The sequence below is a fragment of the Cenococcum geophilum genome (genome assembly GCF_001692895.1).
Source record: "Cenococcum geophilum 1.58 unplaced genomic scaffold K441scaffold_3, whole genome shotgun sequence".
NCBI lineage: Eukaryota > Fungi > Ascomycota > Dothideomycetes > Gloniales > Gloniaceae > Cenococcum > Cenococcum geophilum.
The window spans coordinates 3,607,685-3,630,058 of NW_027137561.1; the positions used below are offsets into that span (position 1 = coordinate 3,607,685).

General features: G+C 48.1%; 7 protein-coding genes across 7 annotated transcripts; 4 read left to right on the top strand and 3 right to left on the bottom strand.

Annotated features, from left to right (window-relative positions):
- Window positions 1-18: 18 nt before the first annotated feature.
- On the top strand, window positions 19-1,192 carry K441DRAFT_535816 (PfkB family carbohydrate kinase-like protein; the record flags this gene model as incomplete). Its single annotated transcript, XM_067642391.1, has 3 exons — window positions 19-76; window positions 137-397; window positions 450-1,192. The coding sequence occupies 3 exons, from the start codon at window positions 19-21 to the stop codon at window positions 1,190-1,192; spliced, it is 1,062 nt and encodes a 353-aa protein (XP_067509417.1).
- Window positions 1,193-1,264: 72 nt separating this feature from the next.
- Window positions 1,265-1,534, bottom strand: K441DRAFT_453349 (uncharacterized protein; the record flags this gene model as incomplete). The annotated part of the gene is made up of 2 exons (XM_067641715.1): window positions 1,265-1,295; window positions 1,353-1,534. Coding segments are annotated over 2 exons (213 nt in total), but the record flags the coding sequence as incomplete, so codon positions are not given.
- A 315-nt stretch (window positions 1,535-1,849) lies between these two features.
- K441DRAFT_652199 (mitochondrial 54S ribosomal protein mL44) lies at window positions 1,850-3,520 on the top strand. Its single transcript, XM_067647330.1, has one exon. It carries the CDS (start codon window positions 1,926-1,928, stop codon window positions 3,150-3,152), a length of 1,227 nt encoding a protein of 408 aa, XP_067509419.1. The 5' UTR covers window positions 1,850-1,925; the 3' UTR covers window positions 3,153-3,520.
- Window positions 3,521-5,217: 1,697 nt separating this feature from the next.
- On the bottom strand, window positions 5,218-6,930 carry K441DRAFT_467448 (kinase-like protein; the record flags this gene model as incomplete). Its single annotated transcript, XM_067641829.1, has 1 exon — window positions 5,218-6,930. A coding segment is annotated over one exon (1,713 nt), but the record flags the coding sequence as incomplete, so codon positions are not given.
- A 2,350-nt stretch (window positions 6,931-9,280) lies between these two features.
- K441DRAFT_684102 (uncharacterized protein) lies at window positions 9,281-10,411 on the top strand (the record flags this gene model as incomplete). The annotated part of the gene is made up of 2 exons (XM_067651751.1): window positions 9,281-9,981; window positions 10,042-10,411. The coding sequence occupies 2 exons, from the start codon at window positions 9,281-9,283 to the stop codon at window positions 10,409-10,411; spliced, it is 1,071 nt and encodes a 356-aa protein (XP_067509421.1).
- Window positions 10,412-10,512: 101 nt separating this feature from the next.
- K441DRAFT_163500 (uncharacterized protein) lies at window positions 10,513-11,166 on the top strand. The gene has a single exon (XM_067640270.1). The coding sequence runs from the start codon at window positions 10,651-10,653 to the stop codon at window positions 11,053-11,055; it is 405 nt and encodes a 134-aa protein (XP_067509422.1). The 5' UTR covers window positions 10,513-10,650; the 3' UTR covers window positions 11,056-11,166.
- A 1,850-nt stretch (window positions 11,167-13,016) lies between these two features.
- K441DRAFT_702667 (uncharacterized protein) lies at window positions 13,017-22,155 on the bottom strand (the record flags this gene model as incomplete). The annotated part of the gene is made up of 5 exons (XM_067653418.1): window positions 21,722-22,155; window positions 20,843-21,673; window positions 13,728-14,322; window positions 13,317-13,670; window positions 13,017-13,265 (listed from the first exon to the last, which is right to left on the bottom strand). Exons 1-5 carry the CDS (start codon window positions 22,129-22,131, stop codon window positions 13,017-13,019), a joined length of 2,439 nt encoding a protein of 812 aa, XP_067509423.1. The 5' UTR covers window positions 22,132-22,155.
- Between the last annotated feature and the right edge of the window lie 219 nt (window positions 22,156-22,374).

A 22,374-nucleotide genomic window follows, 5' to 3' on the forward strand; every position in this document is an offset into this window, starting at 1 on the left:
GCCATGACACCGGACACTATGGAGGAAGGCGACACATCTCGCGTTGATTTCTGCACCCTGGGCATGTTCATTATCGGTACATGTTTTATATATAAAGTTACTCTCCTTTCCACACCCTAATAGCTAATTTACCTAGATGACATCGAATTTCTGCCTCCAACACCGCCTGTGACAAATGTTCTCGGTGGTGCTGGAGCATATTCAGCCTTGGGAGCTCGCATCTTCTCGCCGCCACCAGCTTCGCACTCTGTGGGCTGGATTGTGGACTGTGGCTCTGACTTTCCGCCGGAGCTTCGCGAGACCATTGCTCAATGGGACACGGGATGCTTGCTACGTGAAACACCTCACAGATTGACTACTAGAGGATGGAACGGGTATGGGAAGAATGAGCACAGAGGTATACATTAGTCCTTAGCTTATTTCCGCTTTAATATACTTACTACCTGCAGCATTCCGATACACAACGCCAAAGCTCCGACTCGATCATAGTGCACTAGATCAGAAACTTCTTTGGTCTAAATCATTTCATTTGATTTGTTCTCCCACCCGCTGTATTGACCTAGTCAAGAACATACTTACATTGAGAGGCCAATGGCCTGAAACAGGATCTGGCCCCCACCCTTTATTTATCTGGGAACCAGTGCCCGATTTATGCGCACTCGAAGAGCTTGACAACTGTTATGAGGCTCTTAAGTATATTGACGTTGTCAGTCCCAATCATTCAGAGTTAGCTGCTTTCTTCGGTCGGTCGGCAGATGCAGATGGCCATGTCGATTACCGCCTAGTGGAAGAGTTAAGTAATCAATGGGTTCGAAGTGGCATAGGCGTCGATGGTGTAGGAGCTGTTGTTGTGAGGGCCGGAAAAGACGGGTGCATTGTGGCAGACCGGCATATCCGGAGATGGATGCCTGCATATCATCAATCAGCAGAAATGGTGGTTGATCCCACTGGTGGCGGCAATGGTTTTCTTGGAGGTTTAGCTATAGGGTTAGTCAAGGGCGGCTCAAGTCCCGGCCTTCAGAACATTGAGGAAGCAGCGATATGGGGGTCAATTGCTGCCAGCTTTGCTATCGAGCAAGTGGGTATGCCGAAGCTAGCCCAAAGCCCGGACGGAGAAACATGGAATGGTGTACGTGTACAAGAACGGCTTCTAGAATTCAGACAGAGGCTGGATAAGTATGTACAGCCTTGAGTGCAACCAGCATACACAACAAGGATCCCAATTGTCGCTTGCTGGATGATGGAATTACGATTCCTTCGCCGCCCGCTCATGCTCCCTGATTTGCCTGCTCCAGCTACGATTTGTTAGCAAATTCCACCCAGGACACCTGCGGTTATGAATATCCACTCACTATCGACTTGGGAAAAATCTGCCCGGCTCTGGGAACTTTGTCCGCTCCTCTCTCTCGGCGCTCACGCTGAATACAAGTGCCGCTATGCCGAGGATGACTCCGCCCATGATCGCCGTGTTCGCTTTCCAATTCGCGGGCTGTGAGTACCAGCCTCCTGCCGGTGACCAAACATGCTTCGGATATCTGGAGACATCCTCAGGATTAGCATTCGGATGGCAGGTCAGAATGAAGTGAAGATCGAGCGTACGGGATCTTCCCCCCTGAACTGTGCGCGACCGCAGCGCCCTTCTTCAAGTCTCCAACCGGGGCATGCGATTCGGGGCTGACTTGGCCCATTGCGAAAGAGTGGATGTTTGGATAGCTGTCGCAGCCCTTTTAATGGTGGTGTTGAAGCCGCGATGTCGAAGTTGCCGGGATTAATTACGGCTGACATTATCAAAAATACAGAACCTCTTGGCACCGACTGGAGCTCCAAAAATTTGGGAGATCCAAAGACACACGACACCACGTCCACCACCCATTCGCTCCCCTCAACCTGCCACCCTTCTCTTTGCTTCCTCTACACAGCCATTGATGAAGCGAATACCTATACAAAGATGGGGGTCCCAATTCCCCTTCCCCCGAGCACGACCACGGCTCGCATGTGCCTCTCAACCTCTCCACCACCACCGACACCTCCAACAACCTCATAACCACCGCCGGCAATCGACGCTCGCCACCAATAGCCCTCCCCCTCAGCCATTCGACAACCTCTCAGCCTCGGACGAGTCCCCCCAAACCGCCCCTCCACCCCTCGAATCGCTCCCCTCCCCCCCCTCCTCCGCGGCCCTCACCTCAGCCAAACTCTCCGCCCTGCACGCACGCCTCTCCCTCCCGCCGCGACTCCCCCTCCAAACCCTCGCCCGGGCCCTCGTCCACCCATCCGCAGACCCGGACCCCGCCTTCAACAACGCCGCGCTCGCCCGCCTCGGCGCCAACCTGCTGGGCTACTACACCACCGAGCACCTCCTCTGCCACTACCCACGGCTGCCCGTCAGCGTGCTGTACGCCGCCATCTCCGCCTACATCGGCCCCACGGCGCTCGCGACCATCGCGCGCGAATGGGGCGTCGAAGCCGCCGCCGAGCCGGGGGGCGAGCTCGACCCAGGCCTGCTGCAATTCCGCCGCCTGCCCGCGGGATCCCCGTACCGGCCCCCTCCCTCCTCCTCCTCACCCCCCTCCCCCAACTCCCGCCCCAATACCCGCTCCAACTGGCGCCGTGGCACCGCCTCGCGCATCATCCACGACGACCAACTCGGCGCCCCGAAACCCACCCCCGGAGGCCCCGCCGCCGCCGCCGTCCCGCTCGAAGCAGCAGCCGAGAGCTTCGTAAAGGCGCTGCTGGGCGCCCTCTATCTCCACGCCGGCCGCCTGCGCGCCCACCGCTTCTGCGCCGCCCACGTCCTCTCCCGCTCGCTCGGCCTCGCGTCCCTCTTCGACTTCCGCACCCCCACCCGCGACCTCTCGCGCCTGTGCGCGCGCGAGGGGTTCGAGCCGCCCGTCGCGCGGCTGGTGTCCGAGACCGGGCGGCTGAGTCGGCATCCCGTGTTCGTCGTTGCTGTGTATAGCGGCGGGGATAAGTTGGGGGAGGGCGCGGGCGCGAGTCTGGATGAGGCGAGGGTCAGGGCCGCTGCCGCTGCGTTGAAGGCATGGTATTTGTATCGGCCGCTGGATGTCGTGGTGCCGTCGGCTGTGGAGGGCGGGGTTGGTGGGGTGGAGTGGAAGCCGAATGTTGTGGATGTCGGGGAGGTCGTCGTGTAGGGTGGTGGGGGGGTGTTATTGTGGGTCGAGAGAATGGGGATGGGGGATGAGGGATGGGCCACTTTGCGCGTGTGTTGCGGAATCGCGGTTGTGCTGCTGGGCTGGATGGGCTTGACGATGCCTCCTCCGTATATTAGGGGGCAACGAGAAAAGGAGGTGGATACTGTATCATATACCGGGTTTTCTGGGTCTTTTTTTGGTCGTTGAATTTGCATCGGGCGGGTGGGCTCGCTCGCTCATAGATGGAGTCATGTTTGTAGACTGTATATTCGACAGATATGATATCTATGCTCTGAATACCTGTTTAGCTTCGCGTGACGGAGGGGTGTGCTATTGGAGAGTGATTGTGAATTGTGAGTTGAGATGGTGAGGCTGGGTGGAAAGCTATTATTGATGGCACGTAAACTGAGATTGCATTTACGTGAAGTGATGAAGCTTGGCTTCATGCCTAGACGAGTAGTTATTTGGAAGGCTTTGCCGCTGAGATACCTGTGAGGCGTCAGGGGCTGCGTTTGAAGTCAATTCTGCTCGGCTTATTGTAGGGGAATGGTTGCTGTTACCCCAGTAGCCAGAATCAAGGATTCAAGTCGGGTATTAAGAGTGGAGCTCCTGTAGTGGCATGCAGCTTTAGCAAAACAATCCTAAGCACACAGTCCCGTAAGATGAATTCAAGTCTAAGTCTATAGGATAAGTCATAATCACTCCAAAGAGAACGTCACATGCGTCTATCCCGCAAACATAAAGATTTCTGACAGCCACCCATGCAATCCGACATGTATCCGCCTTTCTTATCCCCTAGCAGGGATATTGGAACCAGCTTTTTCTAAACAGGTAAAGATGCCTGAATTGAAGGTGCAAGAGCCTCCAGTAACCGCCCATTTCCTGTAACACAAAAAACCGTTCACGTAAAGCAGACATCACCTCCAGCTCTTACTCAAAACACACCCAAGCTCTGAAAGTTTTCTTGATTGATTTCTTGTTTATCGTTATTATGGAAAGGTCTTCTTTAATATACGCCATCCGGCCCCGACCAACCTATCTTACTATCGCCTGAGTGAGAGAGAATCAAAGCAGGAGAAGAGATGGAAAGAGAGAGAGTGAGAGTATGGAGGAGAGGGGGGGATGACATGCAAGCGAGCACTTAACGCTAGCAATGCAACGCTATTAGCGCTGGGGGCGCTGGATATGCTAAACGGATGACTGAATGTGAGGTTGCGCGAGGAGCTGGAAGAAGGGGAGGTGAAGATGGTGATGAGAGCAGGAACGTGGACAATGACGCTGGAACGCTGCAGGATGATGATGATGATGATGACGATAACGGTAACGGGGAACGCTGCTGCTGCTGCTGAGGGTGATGATGGTGATAAGCAGGATAACGAGAATGCTGATAAAGAGCTGGAGGGTGCTGGAGGGGAAAACGTAAAGGGGTATCAGATGGGCCGACCCAAAATACCGTGTAAATGAAACGCCTTTCGGAAGAATACGCAAACGCAATTCGAGCACAAACCGTACAAATTCCCACATCACCGCGTGCGCGCGTCTCTCGTTAAACATGCAGACATAGGAGATTGGGTTACGTATTGTAGCCGACCCCGGGGAAGCCGGGGGATTAGATGGTGAAGCGTTAAAGCTAAGCCGCCACTGTTCCAGCCACCCACGGGGAGGCGATGCGTCTTTTCGTTGTCGTAAAATTCATAGTCTCGTCCATTCAGTCCGTCGAGGTCGTGGGTCATGTCGTTATGTGTCGTTGCTGATTTCGGTCGTTTTAAGCGGATGATTCGTTGTGGCTACTGCTACTGCTGCTGCCGGTCATTTTCGTCGCATTGACTCGTTTTACAGTTCCACTCTGCCTCTATGTTGCTCCCCAAGTTGTGGCTGCGTCTTCGTGGCGACGCTGATTGTAATATCCTTCCAATTGGCCCAAATCCGTCCGGCCCATATTAATGCCATTCAGCCCATTCAATCCTACGAGCCCATTCAAACCACCCATGCCATTCATCCCGTTAAGCCCACTTATTCCATTCAACCCGTTCAATCCACTCATACCATTCACACCATTCAATCCATCCAAACTTCTACGTCGCAATAGCCCCGCTCCCGACTTCGCCTCACTCCACCATGCTACGGACGACGCTAACCGTCTCATCTTGATTCGCTTACTCGGATCCGCTCTTATCATCATCTCTATGCACTCCAAGACGCTGGTCTCGATCTTCATCGCCTGCTCCCGCCGCTGTGGCTGCGCTGCTACGGCAGGTCCGTTGACGGTCTGCAACCGCATGCGCCAATTGGATACCCGATCTAGGTTAGCGTGGAAGGACGCGTCATGCGTCGATGAGGCACGGTATGCATGGAAGGTAGATAGAGATTGGCCTTTAACAACCGTCATCATGGCAAGGAATATGCAGCCAAGACTGAAAACATCAGCGAGCCGGCCCACTTTCTTGCCGCGCGGTGTGATCGCTTCCGGGGCTGCATAGATGTAGCTCTGGTCCAAAAAGTATGATTGATCCACTCTCTTTGGAGGACTCGCGTTTTCACCGTCACAAGAGATGCCGAAGGAGGCAAAAAAGACGCGCGAGCCCTCAACGAGGATCTTGCGCGGTCGAACGCTGCGGTGCGGCATCTGCATTGAGTGAAGATAGTCCATAGCTTGGCAAAGGTCGTTGATCCAATCCAAAAGGAGCTTCGAGCGATTCGAGTCGAGCGGCAGCTGGAGGTAATCGTCCAAGCTGTACTGGGCGGACGAAGTGACAATGCCTATGACATTTCCTTGGGAGTAGGAACAGATCAAGCGCGCGATGTTCTTGTGTTCCAGTTTCCTAAATTCCTGGATCTGGTTCAAGATCGCCTGCTTCTGAGACGGGCGGTTATAGATGAAACGTTTGCGAACGAGGACGCGCTCGTCTTGCTCGCCTAGCAACCTGACTCGATCAACGCTCTTTTCAGAGCCTGAAGACCTGATCACGTTGATTTGCTGCAAGGGAACCGTTTCTCGGGCTTGGAATTCGGCGTGTGAGCCGTTTTGCGGAAGCTCTTTCGCTGTTACGCGCCACTGCATTTCCAGGGCTTTTTTAGGATTTGCAGCAATTCCTTGCAGGTCTGCTTCCGAATACGGCATTTTCTCGTCCTCGAGTCCAAAAATCACGGCCTTGGGCCAAGAGGCAATGTCCTCGCACAACAAAAGCAGCAGCGCGGTCCTCGGGTTCGAAAGTGCCCATGTGTACGCTCGCTGCGCGGAAGAGCGCTCCCATCCTTGGCGCCTCAAAAGCTCCGGGTACCATCGTCCATACTGGGTGAGCAGAGCCGGAGTAACAAATGCCTTGGTTAGTGGCGGTATCGTCGCTTCACTGGTGCGGTAGGGATTTGGCACTGGCGTGCCGGGAAAACTCGGGACGGGAGAGCCGGGAAAGTCGTTTGTTCTAATCATCTCTCCGTTGGAAGACGGACACGGGCTCATTGGGGTAAAACCTGGGCCAACTGCGACAGGCCGAATGGGCTGAGGCGCCACGGGGGTGGCGGAACGGCTCGTATACTTCGGGGTACGTGACTGAGGGCTCCTCGTCGGAGACGAATTGGAGGAACTGGCTATGATGGACCATGGGTTGTTCGAATTCGTAGGTGTAATGCTGCGACTCGTGGTAGAAGACACTGAAGAGGACGTCGGAGATGGAGGCGGGCGGGCGAAATGCCAGGACTGGTCCTCATGTAGGTTCACCATGGACATGGTATGCTGGAGGAACTGATGTTTGGGCGGAGAGCCCGACTTTTGAGGCACAGGCACGCGCCAGGGCGAGTTCGAATTGTGCTGCATGGCTGAAGAAGAAAATGGCAGTCTAGGTGTACAAAAGACCTAAGCAATGAACAGCGAAGGAAATGACGCAAGTCGGTCATGGAAGTTGGGCGAGGGAGGCCACGACAGCTATTGGTAGAGGGCGTGGTTGGACGCCCAAACAAAATACAAAAAAAGCAAAAAGGGCATCTCCTGCGATGAGAAGAGAAAGGATGCGGAAAGTCAGAGAGAGGGGGGGGAAAAAAAGTCAACCCAGGGAAGCATCGGGCGGCGATAGATGTACTGATTTCGCAGGGGGTGGTTGAGAGCGGGCTCGGCGGGAGCGCAGGCAGGTCCTGGAAGTTGAACAAATCCTATCTGGACGTGTATGGAATGTATGCATCGTGGTGCAGGACGCCTCTGATGTGTTGGCAACCGTGGTCTGCATCGTCTTCCGCATTAGTGGCAGGGTAGGAATGTATGCTGTCAGGGAGCGTCGGGCGAGCGAGTACGTGAAGGGCACGAGAGCACCCTGGAGGGTTAGGGCGACGCATGCCATGTGTACGATCAGGACTCGCCTTTGCGCGGAACAAGTGCCCTGTGCAACTGTTCGCAGCCCGCTGTTATCAGCATCGCGCGCCCGACGGTGCCAGATCAGCTGTGGATCTTTTCTACGACTCGCCTGGGGGGAGAAGAGGTGGAGGGGGCATTACTGAGCACGGTGGTGAGTTAGGACCGCACCGGCTTAGGGAGAGGGTAAGGGAGGGTAAGAGAGGGTAGGGAAGGTTCAAATTGGCAACTGGAGGAGAGACTGGCAGACACACTCGGCATACCACGACGCGCTGGCCACGACGGACTGCGACCCGACAAGCATGACCAGCGGAGCCCTTGGGAACTGTACCTACTGTACCTAAAACTGTACCTACATTAACCGCCATGCGCCCAAACAATTGAGGACGGGTCCGGACCAGCCCTGACAAGCGATTCGCCGGCGGTTTTCGCACGAGCGACGCAGCGACTGATGCTTGACTGATTGCTTTGTCGCCTGGTGCGAGTACTGGAGAGAGAGAGCGCCAGGAGAATGCGCTGGGCGACTCACGACGGTGGGGACTGAGGGGCCTCACCGGGGTTATGAGCTAATTGGCGAGCGGGCAAAAAAGTGAAGCTCACCACCAGACCAAGCCCAAGCACCAAGCCCAAGCACCAAAGACCAAGGCCCACCTCACGGGAGTGACGGGCTCGCTAACTCTGGATGAGTGCTGATGCGACGCTGATGGTACACGGCCAAGGGCGCGAGGCGGGACGATGGATATACTCCTATCCACTTGCTCCACCTCAGCGGGCAGACCAGCGGGCAGACCAGCGGGCAGACACCAACTCTCTCCCCAAGGCGCGCGGCCAGACAGCGGGTTTTAGCTGCTCTTTTAGCTGCACTTCCGGCTGTTTTGGCTTCTCGCGCACGTCTTCTGGCTGTCTAGCTGTTCCGCGCATCGTCTTTAATCTCGCGCTGTCTTCACGAAAATAGCCGGGGGCCCTGATGCGACAAAGGGGACACGCATCTGCGAGGGCGAGAGGCTCAACAAGAAAATGCGAAACCCACTCCATAGCAACGCACGCCCAGGTGACACGGCTGCAGCCAATCTCCGTTTGGCGGCTGCCAGCCCAGCCCGGCGGATTGAGGCTGGCACGCCTGTGGCACGCCCGTGGCACGCCCGTGGCAGCCACCGCTACCCCTCCACGCCCTCCACCCCTGTCACCTTGCCGACTCTCTCAAACGACTTCAACTTCATCTGTTGTATCAAGGAGCGCTGTCACTGCAACCCTCGCTCCCTGCGAACTCCCCGCATCGCTAACCAAGCTTTGTGAACTTATATCCATTTAGGCTATCTGCTAACTCATCTAAGCTTATCTGGTGGCCCGACGCATGAGATGCCCACTTCCACCTGTGTCGCATCAGTCTCATCCGCAGTCTCATGCCTTCACCCCCTCCTTCATGCTACCTACTCTGTCAGGAATCGCTACCTCTCACGCCATGATAGATCCATCTCGAGTATAGCTGCAGCGGTAGAGCGCCGTCACCCCCACCAGACTCGTAGCTCCCGTTTCGACTCTGAAGTCCTTTTTTCATCCAATTTCCCGCAATGACCTCCCTGGGCTGCCCGTTTCCTGACTGTCCCTGACCTCTACGCCTCCTCTTTTGTTTCTATCCGCAGTCTGCGGTTTCTCTTATTCCACGTTCATTCTGCCGCTGCTGTGCAGCTTCGCTAACACACTCCTTGCCACCTGCCGACTGTACAGTCTTTAACCAAGAAACCTCTTAGACTAATCTTCTTCTTCATCCACTCAATTATTCACCATGCTGCTCCAGAACGCTCTGGTTGGCAGTCTCCTCGTTGCTGGCCAGGCCCTCCAAGTCGCCGCAGGCCATCGCCATAGAAGTGTCCTCGACCGAGCGTCAGGCCTCCTTCGACGAAACGAAGGGTTTGAGGAGCAACTACAACGACATGCAAACGATTTTGTAGCAAAGCTCGAGAGACGGCAGGACCCATCAGCCACTACTTCCGCACCCACCATCTCCACAACACCACAATCCGGCGATGCATCCAAGGCCGACTTGAATGCGTGGGAGACGCAGACGCAGCAGGCGTGCGATAACACGCTGACGGCGCTGGACGGACAAGCATCGAACCCATCGGGCATGGCCGTATGCTACAACCTGCCCTTTCTCGACAATACGACGGGCGTCTTCGAAGCCGAACTGCGCATGTACAACATCTCAGCTCCCATCGACCCATGGGTGGGCATCACCAGCGCGGACATTAGCCTAACGCTGTCATACCTGGGCGCCACGGTGCAAGCGATGAACACGACCATCCTCAAGCGCGACTCGGCGCTCTCGTGGCCGCCGATCCGGGCTCGGGACGCCGATGGTGAGCTGGTCGATCTACTCGAGCGACAGGAAAGCGGCTCCTCGGTCGCGGTTCCATCAAACCAGGTCAAAGTCCTCCGCTACGTCGGCAAGATTAACAGCAACCTGATGGGCTCCGCCATGACCCAGTAAGCTTTCAAGTTCCCTCACCCACTCTCTCCCTTCATCCTGTCTAACCGGATCCACAGAGCCACGCTCCAACCCCTTCTAATCCCCTCCATCGTCCTCACCGCCACCTCCCCAAAAACCAACCAAGAAGTAACAACCACGCTCTCCTCAACCGAAGCCTCCTTCGTCAGCGGCGTCTTCGCGCAAGCCAGCACCGCCAACACGACCTCGCCCGCCGCGAAAGCCTCCGCCTCCGCGGCTGCCGCGACCCCGTTCGTACTGCCGGGGACCAAGCTCGCGTTCTTCCCGACGGGCCTCGTCATCACCTGCGCATGGACCGGCGGGCTGTTCCTCGCCGTCGGCTTGGGGACTGTGGGGCGGATCCAGTTTCGCGAGCAGTATCGGCGGCGCATCAAGAGGGACTTTGCGTCGAAGGTGCAGACGATCTAGGCGAGACCTGCTCGCTCACTCCTTTCTTCTGACGATTTATGGAGACTTCTTTTCTTTTTTGGTGGAGGGGTTTTATTTTCGTTCTCTGTATGGTAATTTAGCGGGACGCTCCCGTATCCGCCATCCTGGCGATGGTCCCTTTTTGATTAGATTGTACGGTAGGGAGACGGGCTGCGGTCCGTGAGTGTATGAGTTAGGGCTAGGCACAGATACCAGAAAAAAAACACATAAATACAAATATGAATAAACATATGAAACATTTCAAACCACAGTCCCAACACTGCATTTCCCCCCGTCTAGAAACCACACCAGAAAAGAAAAAGCCGAGCGGCTCGTTCCAACCACCATCCGAAAAATCAACACGGCACCGCGCCCCGCGGCTCCCGAAAAGTTCCAGCCAAGAGCTCCCCTCTCCGACCCACCAAACATCATTTCTTCAACAGTGCAAGGATCCAGGTAAAAATCCCGCTCCCGATTCGGACTGTGCCGAAATAAGCAAAAGCCCCTCCCCCCTGACGCGGGCTCCGCTCGGTAGCCCGAGCCGAGGCAACCCCCCCAAGATAACGCGTACCGCGGAAACTTGCAGCGCGACGCCGGCCGTCCGCGTGCCGGCCAGCGCAGCACAGCTGGAATTCCATGCGTGAGAGGAGACACGGAGACAGATAAGGAGGACGTTTTGGGCCGCGGTGCTGCGGGGCGGGTGAACGCGGGGTATGGTGTCGGAGAAAGACGGAGCGGGGTGGTAAGGTGGTGTGAGAGGGACCAGAACGCTGCCACTGTTGCCCGTCTGGCGTGAATTGCTCCTAGCCACGAGGCGCGCGGCGGGGGGACCCGAGACGCATGTCTGGCGATGCGCCAGACGATGTCATGCCGCTGCGGGTGTGCCAGGCAGGCAGGCAGGGCTGAGTCGCGGTACTTGCGCAGTTGACACCGCAGCCAGCATCCTGCGCGCAAAGGAACCGGGCAGCGAGGGAAAAGTGACGTCCTGCTTACTGCCTGTACGCTGGCTAGGGCTTGGCGGATGTGGAGGGGGGAGTTGGCGGTGCAGGTTGTTCTGGCGGCGGGACAATGACAGCTTGCCACGCACGAGTTGCTTGCTGACCACCACCATCCTGCACCGCATGGTAAATTCAGCGGCCAATAGCGGGTGGGTTCGGAGGGCAGAGCGGTCGTAAGCTGACCTGCGTGCTGTGACACCTGGGGGACGCAGAAGCTGGAGGGCGCGCGCGAGAGAGACAGATTGCGTGGGTTGGTCTGGGACGGAGCTGGTGCTGTGACTGCGAGGGCGAGATAGTGAGGTACATGTGGCGTGGGTGTGAGACGGTATCTCAGCTTTTCTTGTCGCCGGTATGGCAGGCTTGGAACCCGGGCGTGTGGTTCTGAGGTCGTACGGGTTGCTGGAGAGAGCTGGGTGAGCGTGGATATTAATGAAGCGATGCGCTGGCGTTGTTGGGCGCGTGGTCCCGGAATGGCTCGGGCGAAGCCCTAATCGTCTAAACGTGCGGATGGTGGATGTCCTTGCTCGTCACTGCGGAGCGTGCGGAGCAGCTACGTCGGGTCGGAGGGGGTGGTGGGAGATGTAGCGGCTTCTGACATCTCGAGAAGCTGAGTGCTTTGACAGACGCTAGGAATCGCACACAGCGTCTAGACGAGCTCCCCGCATACAGGGGATTCGATTCCTTGCTCTTCATGATATGACCGTGTTTTAGGAAAAGCTGAGACGACCTTGCCATGTTCGAACACGTCTATAAGGCGCGCGGTAAGATGTTCATGCTGGCTAAGGAAAGGGAGCTCGTTCAGAAGCTCGACGCTCGAGCGGATACTGGAGACATGAACTGAGAAGAACGGTGGGATCTGGCGGTCAGGAAGAGTCTACAACTAGAACTTCTCACCCCCACGAAGTTGAGATGCAGCCGCGAAATATATTGCGGAGGTGGGGTAGAGACATGATGGTTCGCGGGTCTGAAGGTTGATAATCAGTCCTCGATCAGCGGACGGTTTTGGTTGGTGGATGTTTAGCAGTGAGATGGTGACTAATGATCCCGTTGCGCCTCATGCGAATGGCAGGGGGACTTGTGGCGCCAAAGGGGCTGTCTCTTACACCCAGACATCATCCCGGCTCCTTTCGAACGACTCAGTCCCAGATTCTTAGCGTTATGCGCTTCGAGTCATTGTAATCTTCTAAGCCTCCTTTAGCTGATGCTCATCGGCTCTTTGAATGAGACCGTAGAAGGGCTTTCAGAGTTGCAAATCCCTCGTTAGAGATGGGGTAGTAATCTATGATTCGTATTAATGCGCACTAAGTCTAGTAATAAAGACATCATAGCCTGCCAAATATGCCAAATATGCCAATTAAGGCATGATAGGCTATCCCGGTTACCATATTAAAATCCAAAGTCTTCATAGCACCTCGCCTACGCTCAAGTACCGCACAATTATCCCTCTGCACCATTCGGAAAGGCCCAACCATCTCAGAGTCATCATTTAACTTGACACTTTCATGATACAATCTCAGCGAATTAGCTACGGAATACGCCATCTTCGTTTCTACTATCAAATGATCGGGAATAGACATGAATGAAGATAATAAGTAGGATGGAGGAATCTAATGAGAAGCAATATGATCTTTCAGCAGCTTGACTATTTCCTCATACCCTCTTATTTCCGGATGCCTGAGCGGCGTCAACCCACTCCAATCTCGAAAGTCAGCATCGACGTCGAGGCGCTCTAGTAGCATCTTGGCCATTGCTTCACGCTCGTACCGCATATGTGACGTAGGTCCAATATCCCTTTTACAGTTAACATCAATATCGGCGCGCTCTAGAAGCAGCTTCACCAGTGCCTCGTGCCTTCCCTCTACCGCATATAATAGCGGTGTTCCTCCCCATTGATTTTTAGAGTTTACATCAACTCCGTCCCTCGCGAGCATCAGCTGAACTATAGCCACATGCCCCTTCATTACTGCATATGATAGCGGTCCATTTTCCCAGCTATCTATACGGTTGATATCAACATCAGCACGCTCTAGAAGCAGCTTCACGACTGCCATGTGCCCTCTCCCCGCTGCACATAATAGCGGCGTTCGTTCCCACATATCACCAGAGTCGGGCCCGACTTTCGTGTCGTCCTGTTGTTCAAGCAAGCTAGCAGACAGATGGGCCAGTCCGAAAAAAGCGGCCATGTGGAGCCCTGTCCCTCTAACAGGTAAAATTTGGGAAAAGCCTCGAGGGTGGGCATGGGCCAGAACTAGACTGGAACTCTAGACTAATGACTCATTCTGCAAAAATCGTAACGCTAGCTCGTGCGTCTCAATAACTGCATTGCTCTTCTCTTCGGAGTAGAGCCGAAATGCATGCATTCCCCAATACGAAGCGGCATAGTTCAGAAAAGGGTTCTCCGTCAGCATCGGGGGAACGAGCCGAGAGCTTTTCGCTGGCCCATCCAAGAACGTGTTGAATGATAAGTAGGTAACACATTTGTTCACTACCATTGAACGGGCCTGCGGAATCCAAGCCTTTTCGATGTGCTCGAAAAATTCCTGGGTAGTGTAGTGGACAAGTCGGATGATATCGCTCTGCTTGTTAACCGCGACTAATCCAGCACACACGGATATAATCTCGGTTACGTCCGGAATGTTGTCTTCATCTAACTCAGTCTGGCCGATTTCGATGGCTAAAGCGTGTTGCAGTTCCCGTAGGGTAAGAGGTCGCTTTGCAATAATGATCCAGGAGAGGACTTCTTTTGCAAGACTGATTCGGGAAGGAGTTTGGCTCTCGATCCTTTTAATTGCATCTTCGTATGCTTGAGGTAATGATGCAGTCCCGCTTTTGAGGTTTTTAAGGGTATATTTGATGGATTTTGCTGTCGTTTCACCTGTAAGAGAGTCGAGATGTAGTCGAGCAAGAAGAAACCTATAGGATTGGTAAACATTCATCCATCTTGAACACTATGTTATGCAAACATACTGTTAAAATAGGTATAGTTTGATGATTATTTTTATTGAGCATACATATCTAAGAGGGTGGGGAAGCGACAATTATATAGAAGAGTGTTAGAGGTTCCACCTGATAAGAAGCAATACACGCTAACTGGAACCTACTTTAATAGCCCCCCTTAAGCTAAATATAGGTAACAATATAAAGGTCACAAGAGATGTTAATATCTCTCTAAACCTAAAGCATCTCTAAATGCATAGAATGCATCTTTTGGCAGCGCCTTAGTAAAACCATTAGCCATTTATCGACTTGTTTATATGTATTCTAGCTTAATATCTCCGTCTATAACCTTCTCCCAAATAAAGTAATATTGGAGAGCAATATGCTTAGTTTGAGTGTGAAACTTAGGGTCTTTTATAAGAGCAGTGATGTCAGCGGTTAGGTTAGGTTACAAAAATGAGGCCAAAACCGATCCAAAATTCGGATTTAGGCTACTAACCGGTTATGTAACCGGTTAAACCAGATCAACCGGATAAAATATATAGATTTTGGAGTAATATAGTGTATAAAGCGGTAAAGGTGCTTAAGGAAGGTACGGAGGAGTTGTATAAAGTAATAAAATAGTATATAGAGGTCCTATAAAGCTTGCAGGACGTCAGCAGTGATATTAGCGATCAATAAGCAAATTAGAACGTCGTACTTACTATCGCGAGTCTTGGCATGGTGTTAAATGACGATTAGTCGTTAATTATAAAATAATAAGGGCAGTATATAGGCAGTAATAAGGGTAACGCGATAAGGGCAGTAATAAGGGTAGTAATAATAAAGGCGACGCGTTATGGGCGACGTGATATAGGCGACGTAATGGGGATAACGCGGTTAGGAATAACCACCGTAACTTCATTAACTCCATTAAATTAACTATATCCAATGGATCTGGTTATCTATAAAGCCTCAAACAGATTAACTAGGGCGTTGCTACACGGCAATTTTAAGCCAATAGACGAGGCTTGGCTCCCTTAGGTGACGTTCGCCCTTACCCAAATCCTTACCACTAAGGCCTTACTAGTTCCTGGTTACCTGGTTATCGCTAAAACTTCAGAACCGATCCAGATTAAGCCAATAAAATCGTCTAACCGGTTAGGCTTTGAATTTTGGTTTAACCGAACCGATCCAATGAAGTAACCTAACCAGTGACATCACTGTATAAGAGTAATAGCACCTTAATTGTTGGTGTAAATAATCGTTGCGTAAGGGGATTTATTAGTTAGAGATAGTTCTTAAAGGAGTTATTATAACTAAATGGCTTCTTTTGCTGCAACTGTCTATGTTATATACTCTACTTCGCAGGTTAAGAGTACTACCGTAGGTTGGCGCTTTAAGGACTAGCTAATTGCACCGCTTCTAATATTAAATATAAATCCTAATATTAATCTTTAAGTTTCTAAGTTATTTGCCTAGCTAGAGTCTATAAACCCCTAAAGCGCTTATATCTCTCCTTAGAGGATAAGTTGGAGGTTAAGTATACCGCGTAAGTAGGAAAGTATTTAAAGAACAGCTTATATATAAGACTTATTGGGATTAAAAGCAAAGCAACTAATGAGAAAAACAGCGAAGGTAATATTAGGTTAAGTACTAAGTATAGCGTATATTAGGGTGCCAACTAGCAATTAGTATTAAGTCTTAAATATAGAGTTAGCCTAATAATCTGCCGCCGCCGGTTAAAGATAAGAGGTTCCTATTAGCGTAAGGTAAGGGGAATAGTTCTAAAGACTAGCGCTATAAATAGCCTCTTTAAGGTAAGAGAATTGGCTAAGCTATAGTTTACGGAGTTGTTAATCTTAAGTTACTTTTATACTAAGGTAATAAGTAATAGGGCCTAGATCGGTTATGCTAAAGCGTCCGCTAAGTTAAGCTTTAATAATCTTAATGTTAATAATATCTGGTTTAATAAGTAGGAGGTTATTAACGTAGACTGCGATATATATGGAACCTTTGGCAAAGACTAAAGAGTTAGAGTTAAGGGGTTTAAAACTAGCATCTATAAGGAACTCTAAGAGCGTTTAATACTAAACTTAAGGTAACTGTTTAAGACTATAAAGTGCTTTATTTAGACGATAAACCCATCTAGTTCTATTATTAAAACCTTTAGGTTAATTAATATAGATCTCCTCCTTAACGCTTCTGTAAAGGAAAGCGGTCTTAACATTTATTTATTTAATCTTAAGGTCTTATGTAGCTGCAATGGTAAAGAGCGCTTTATAGCTTATAGGTTTTATAACAGACATAAAGGTCTTATTAAAGTTAACCCTAGCTTATTATTTATAACCCTTTACCACCTACCTTGCCTTATATTGTATAATCCTTCCTTTACTATCCCACTTATGCTTAAAAACCTATTAGGCGTTAAAAACTTTATAATTAAGAGGTTGGTTAATAAGTGTTTAGGTATTATTTACTTTATAAGAGCTAATTTTGTCTTTGCTAGCGGAGTACCATTTATTATTATTAACGTTAAGGGTAGATTGTTTCTATAACCTTGGCTTATAAGGTTTAGCTATAGGGGAGTTGCTAAGTATAGCGTAGAGGTATTTAAAGGAAGGGGTTAAGAAGTGGGTAAGCGCTAAGAATGCTGCAATAGGCGGGTTTTCTCTGATGTCGATAGAATTGCGATATTTAAGAGGTAGTTAAGGCCTATTAGTAGCTGCTAGACGTTTTAACTTCCGTAGGGGTATCTTATTAGTAGTAAGGCGCTTTAATTTTTAAGCTTTCTTAAGAAGCTGTTTCTCTTCTTAATGCTATTTGCGTTGGGTAGCATAATTAGGTAGAGCTTCTTCTCCCTTAAACTAAGCGTTAATATCTAGAGTATTGGAGTCGTATTTAACATATTATTCTTAAATTTAATGCTTATTACTACTAGAAACTATTAAAATAGTCTCTTAGAAGTAGACAGCTAAGGCACGTATAAGCCGTCCTATCTCTTTATCTCAAATTTAAATAATATGTTTACCCTTAAAGCCAATAAGGTTCCCTAATCTTGCCTTTTTATCTATATAAGAGCTAAACTTCTTCTAACTGCCGGCCCTATACTAGACATCGCACCTAAAGGTGCAAATCTAGGAGTAATTAAAGACTTCGCCTTACTCTATTTTATAGGGGGTTTATATTTCTAATAATTTAATAGGGAGGATATTTTGTATAAAGTTAGCGTGCTTAACTGCTTCTAGCCAGAAGTTCTTAGGAAGTAAGCAATTATTTATAAAGGTAAAGGCTTAGTTATATATTATGTGATTAAGTTATTTTAAGGCTCTATTTTATTATTAACTCTCTAGGGTTAAGTATAAGAACTAAATTCCCTTATTTATAAGTTCTAGCTAAAAAGCATATCTAAGATATTCTCCTCCGCTATTACTATATAGCCGTAAGATAAGACTTCCTTATTATTTAACCTTTACTTAATATTATTGAAAATAGAACGGGACTTTAGCCTTATACTTTATTAGGTAGACTTTACTTATTTTATTAACTTTATCTTAGAAAGTAATAAAATATCTTAATCTATTATAGCCAGCTACTTTTATAGGTCCTTTAATATTAGAGAATATAACTTTATAAGGCTTGGTATCGTGGTTAATAAGAGAATCCTAATATATAATATTATGTATTCTACTATATAGGTAGGCTTCGTAGGTACAGTTGTAAAGGTTTGGTAAGTAAGTAAGGTCTATCCCTTTTAATATTCTTTAGAGCTTTTGTAAGTTTTAGGGGCTAATATAACTAAGCCTTTCGTGCTATAACCTCTCGGCTGGGTTTTGTAAGCTGCTATATAATATATAGCTAGTTTAATAGCTAACTGCAAAGGCTATAAGCCCTTCTTAATAGTTAGCCTAAGTGTAAAAAAAGAAGAGGCCGGACTTGTAAAACGCGTAAGCTATAAGCTCTAAGTTGTAGAGAAAATCGCATCTAAGGTTAGATAGATAAAGATAAACTTAATTATTAATAAGCTATAAACTAGATACTAGGTTGGCTTATAAATCAGGGATATAAAGGACATTAGTAAGAATAAGCTCTCTCTTAACTCCTAGAACTATAAGTCTTAGGCATATATCTCCCTTTCCTATTAACTGGAAACACGTTTCTCTAATTCCAGAGATAATAATCTTCTTATTAGCTTAAAGATCTTAATAGGTAATAAATAGCTCTCTTAACTGAAATATATACTAAGTACACCTAGTATTAATAATAATTGCAGAGGAGAGGTTAATATTTAGTTTGGCTATAAAATAAAGTTGTCTAGTAAGCTTGGAGGTGCAGAAGTAAGGAGGAATGCGAATAATATAGGGAACCCGCTACTAATAGGCAATAAGGCATAGTTGGCGAAGTAGGTTGCGTATAAAGTAGCGTAAGTTCTTCTGCAGGTTATGTACGTAGGCTAATAGTTTCTATACTAATAGTAAAGGTTAAAGGGTAATCTGTATAAGCAGTAAAAGACTATAAAAGAAGAATAGCATGCTAGCTATAAAGAGTCTGAAGGGAATAAATAAAAGATAATATAAGAGTAGATAGATCTGTAGTAAAGAACGTCTAATATAATTAGAAATACGGGAGTTTTGGCCACGATTATTAAGGTGTAATTATAGCCTAGTTAGCTTACTATAGAGTTAAAGCTTTTATAGCTACCTTATTTATTACTAGACTGTAGTTAATTAAATAGCCATTTCTGTATATTGCCTTAACTTAGTAAGAGGCTTACTATTTATTATTATTGTTAATAGTGCTATAGGTAATAATGCAGATCCTAATAAGGAGTTGCTTTAATGGGCTCTTTATTATTTTCTAAAGTCCCTTCTATAAGTAGAGCGTGTATCTATCTCTATAGCTTTTTTAGGGGTTTCCTTTTGCCAGATCTCCTTTAAGTGGGGTTAAAGGATCTAGTATCTATCTTCCTAGTAGCCAGCGCGTTTACATAGCCTGTAATACGGTCTATTATATTATTATTGGCCTTATTAATCGTAATACTGCTAGCGGTAAGAGGCTTAATTTATATATGCTTAGAAAGCTACTAGTTAACTTTAGAGTATAAGTTGCTTTTATATATAGGCAAGGCCCTAAACTTTTAAAAGAGTAAGGGTCTTGTTAGTAAGGGAGTGTATAAGGTAGAATAATTCTTGCTAGCCGTTAAAAGCAGAACCGAGACTATTAATAAACTTAGAGAGTAGGTCTATTTGGTCTATAGTATGGTTTTAGGTCTTAAGGTCTAAGTATATCTCCTTAAATTTAATAATGTATTCTTTAACGTTCTTATAGTTTATAAAAGTAAGGTTTCGCTATTTGGCGTATATTTTAGCGTATATCGCGTCTCCTTTTAGCTTAAATTCCGCGTATAAGATTTCTATTACATCCTTAATTTCGATATAGTCTTTAATAAGATTCTATCCGCGAGTGCCATAGGTTATAAAGATATAGTTTACTTCCTTAAGTTGCTTTCTTTTTTAAGCTTTAAGATCCGCCTAATAAGTTTTAATAAGTTTATTATAAGCGTCTCTCTTAACCTAAGGTCGGTTTATAGCTGGTCTGGCTTTTAGGTTAACTAGAGCGTCTAAATTAAAGTTATTTTTAATTAGCTACTGCCTGGTACCTTTCTTTTACTTTTTATAGTTTATGGGGCTTTTAAGTGTCTAAATATTAGAGAGATTAATATTAGACTTAGAGTATTTAATCGCCATAATAACTTATAAGAGAGAAGTAAGTATTTTAGTAAAAAGGTAGAAAACAATGTTCTTTAGCTTGTGTACTATTACCTTTTTAGTATTTAGTATAGTGCTAAGGATTTAACAACTAATGATAATAATAATGATAATAATAATGGCACTAGGAATAGTAATAGTAATAGGCAACTAAGATATTAATAGAAAACCTAATTTGAGGTTAATAGATAGTAATAGGTAACTAAGATATAGTAAGAAAAGCTAATCTTAATTAATAGGATGTCTGAAATTTCTAGAGTGTGTATATCTAAGTTAGAGTGCGTATATCCGAATATCTAAAATATTTAGAGTGCGTATATCTAAGGTATCTAGAGTGCGTATATCTAAAATGTCTAGAGTATAAAGTGTTTGGAGTGCGTATATCTAAAATATCTAAAGTGCGTATATCCGAAGTATTTAGAGTATAAAGTATCTAGAGTGCGTATATCTAAAAAGTCTAGAGTGCGTATATCCGAAGTGTCTAGAGTGTAAAGTGTCTAGAGTGCGTATGTCTAAAATATCTAGAGTGCGTATGTCTAAGGTATATCTTAAGATGTAGTATACAGGTCGCTGCGCGATAGAAGCGTCTCCGGGCTTATAACCTGTTAAAATAGGTATAGTTTAATAATTATTTTTATTAAGCATACATATCTAAGAGGGTGGGGAAGCGACAATTATATAGAAGAGTGTCAGAGGTTCCACCCGACAAGAAGCAATACACGCTAACTGGAACCCACTTCAACACATACATCCCCTCAACATGATCCGTAATTTGCGTAATTATCAGCTGTTTTAGATTTTGGTTGCGCAAGACACACGCTGGTAGTCGTGCTGTCTGGCTCTCGACGAAAAGTCTAATATTATCTTCCCGTGCTTTTATCTCGAGGGTAGAACTGTTTTGGAATTCTTGAGTGATCTTAGGAATAGGACGCGACGTTACCATAAGCCTTGTTTGAGGGGCTGGTAGAGATCTCAGCCCAACCAGCAAAGCATCACGATATTCTGGCCCTTCTTGGCATTCATCAAGTGCATCAACAATGATGAATACCTGAGTGTGATTTTGAATAACAGCATGGAGAGTCTTTAATATCTCATCGATAGAAGGCCGTGTTTGCCGCTGTTGGTGCTGCTTGTATAACACTTTTACCGGTTCTGGGGTTAATGACGTCTGCGCAAGCTGTTTCAAGAGAGCAGAGAACAAATTGATAGCCTTCTGCTCCTGGTATTTCTTGTAGTTGCAATACAAGTACGCTATTCCTGTCTTCCTGTCTTGATATGCTTGCATTAGACGGTCGATCGCAAGCGACGAAATCATTGTTTTCCCAGCTCCAGGAATTCCTGGGCAGAAGAGTATCGGCTTCGATCCGTTAAGCCAGTCAAGAAACGCTTCTGACTCTATGAACCAGGTACCAGTGTTGTTTTGTCGCTGGTCCGAAAAGTCCCTTTGCTGGTCAGCAAAGTCGAGCGGTGAGAGCCAGTCGATAATGGCTTGAAATTGTTGATCGTCTTGGCGGCAGCGGATTGTTTGGACCTCTCGAGTAACGTGTTGTGTCTCATCCTTGATTGCTCTAGCAAGTTTGCTATGGGCGGTTTAGCTAGTGGGAGGTTTACTATGTAAAAGTTCTTACAAGTGATCCATCTCTAGCGCTATCTGTGTCAGCGATTTCAACCTCTCGACTTTCGAAAAGATTTCAGCGACTTCTTGTTTATTAAACTTCCAGAGTAGAATTTTGCGGACTTTTCCCACTCCATCTTGTGATGTTGTCTTTGATACAAGGCGTTCTATGGCAGCCTTGTACTGTTCTAGAGGCCCGTTCTCAACAGCAAGGGCGCGTATTGCGGTATACCATGGATCGTCTTCATTTGCGTCCTCAAGGCGAAACCTTAAGCTCGTTAATAGACTAAGTATATTCGATGCTTCAATGATGCATCGAGCTTGATCTTTGGTGGTATTTTTCAGATCGCTCAGATAGCTCACTGCACTGGCGGTTAACTGTAGCACTGTGATTATGCTAGCAGTCACGCTGAGTGGATCCATGGGATAACAGAAACATCCGAAGCCGATATAAGAGCATCGCAAACGATCCGTAGGGTTGCATGATAGAGTGTATTTAGAGGGAAGTGAAAGCCTGGCTAGGCTCAGCTCTCAGCGCAGCCTCGTTCAAATGCCACAGAGAACGGAGGACGGAGCAAAAATGGATTTCCCCTTCCTTTCTGGGACTAGCGGTTTTCCCCCAATAAGGTGCCTATAAGGTTGCTGAAGTTTTAGGTCTCTTAGGGG

Bases quoted from the DNA above. Each gene is read 5' to 3' on its own strand.
- K441DRAFT_652199 (XM_067647330.1), top strand. From the start codon at position 1,926: ATGAAGCGAATACCTATACAAAGATGGGGGTCCCAATTCCCCTTCCCC.
- K441DRAFT_163500 (XM_067640270.1), top strand. From the start codon at position 10,651: ATGAATAAACATATGAAACATTTCAAACCACAGTCCCAACACTGCATT.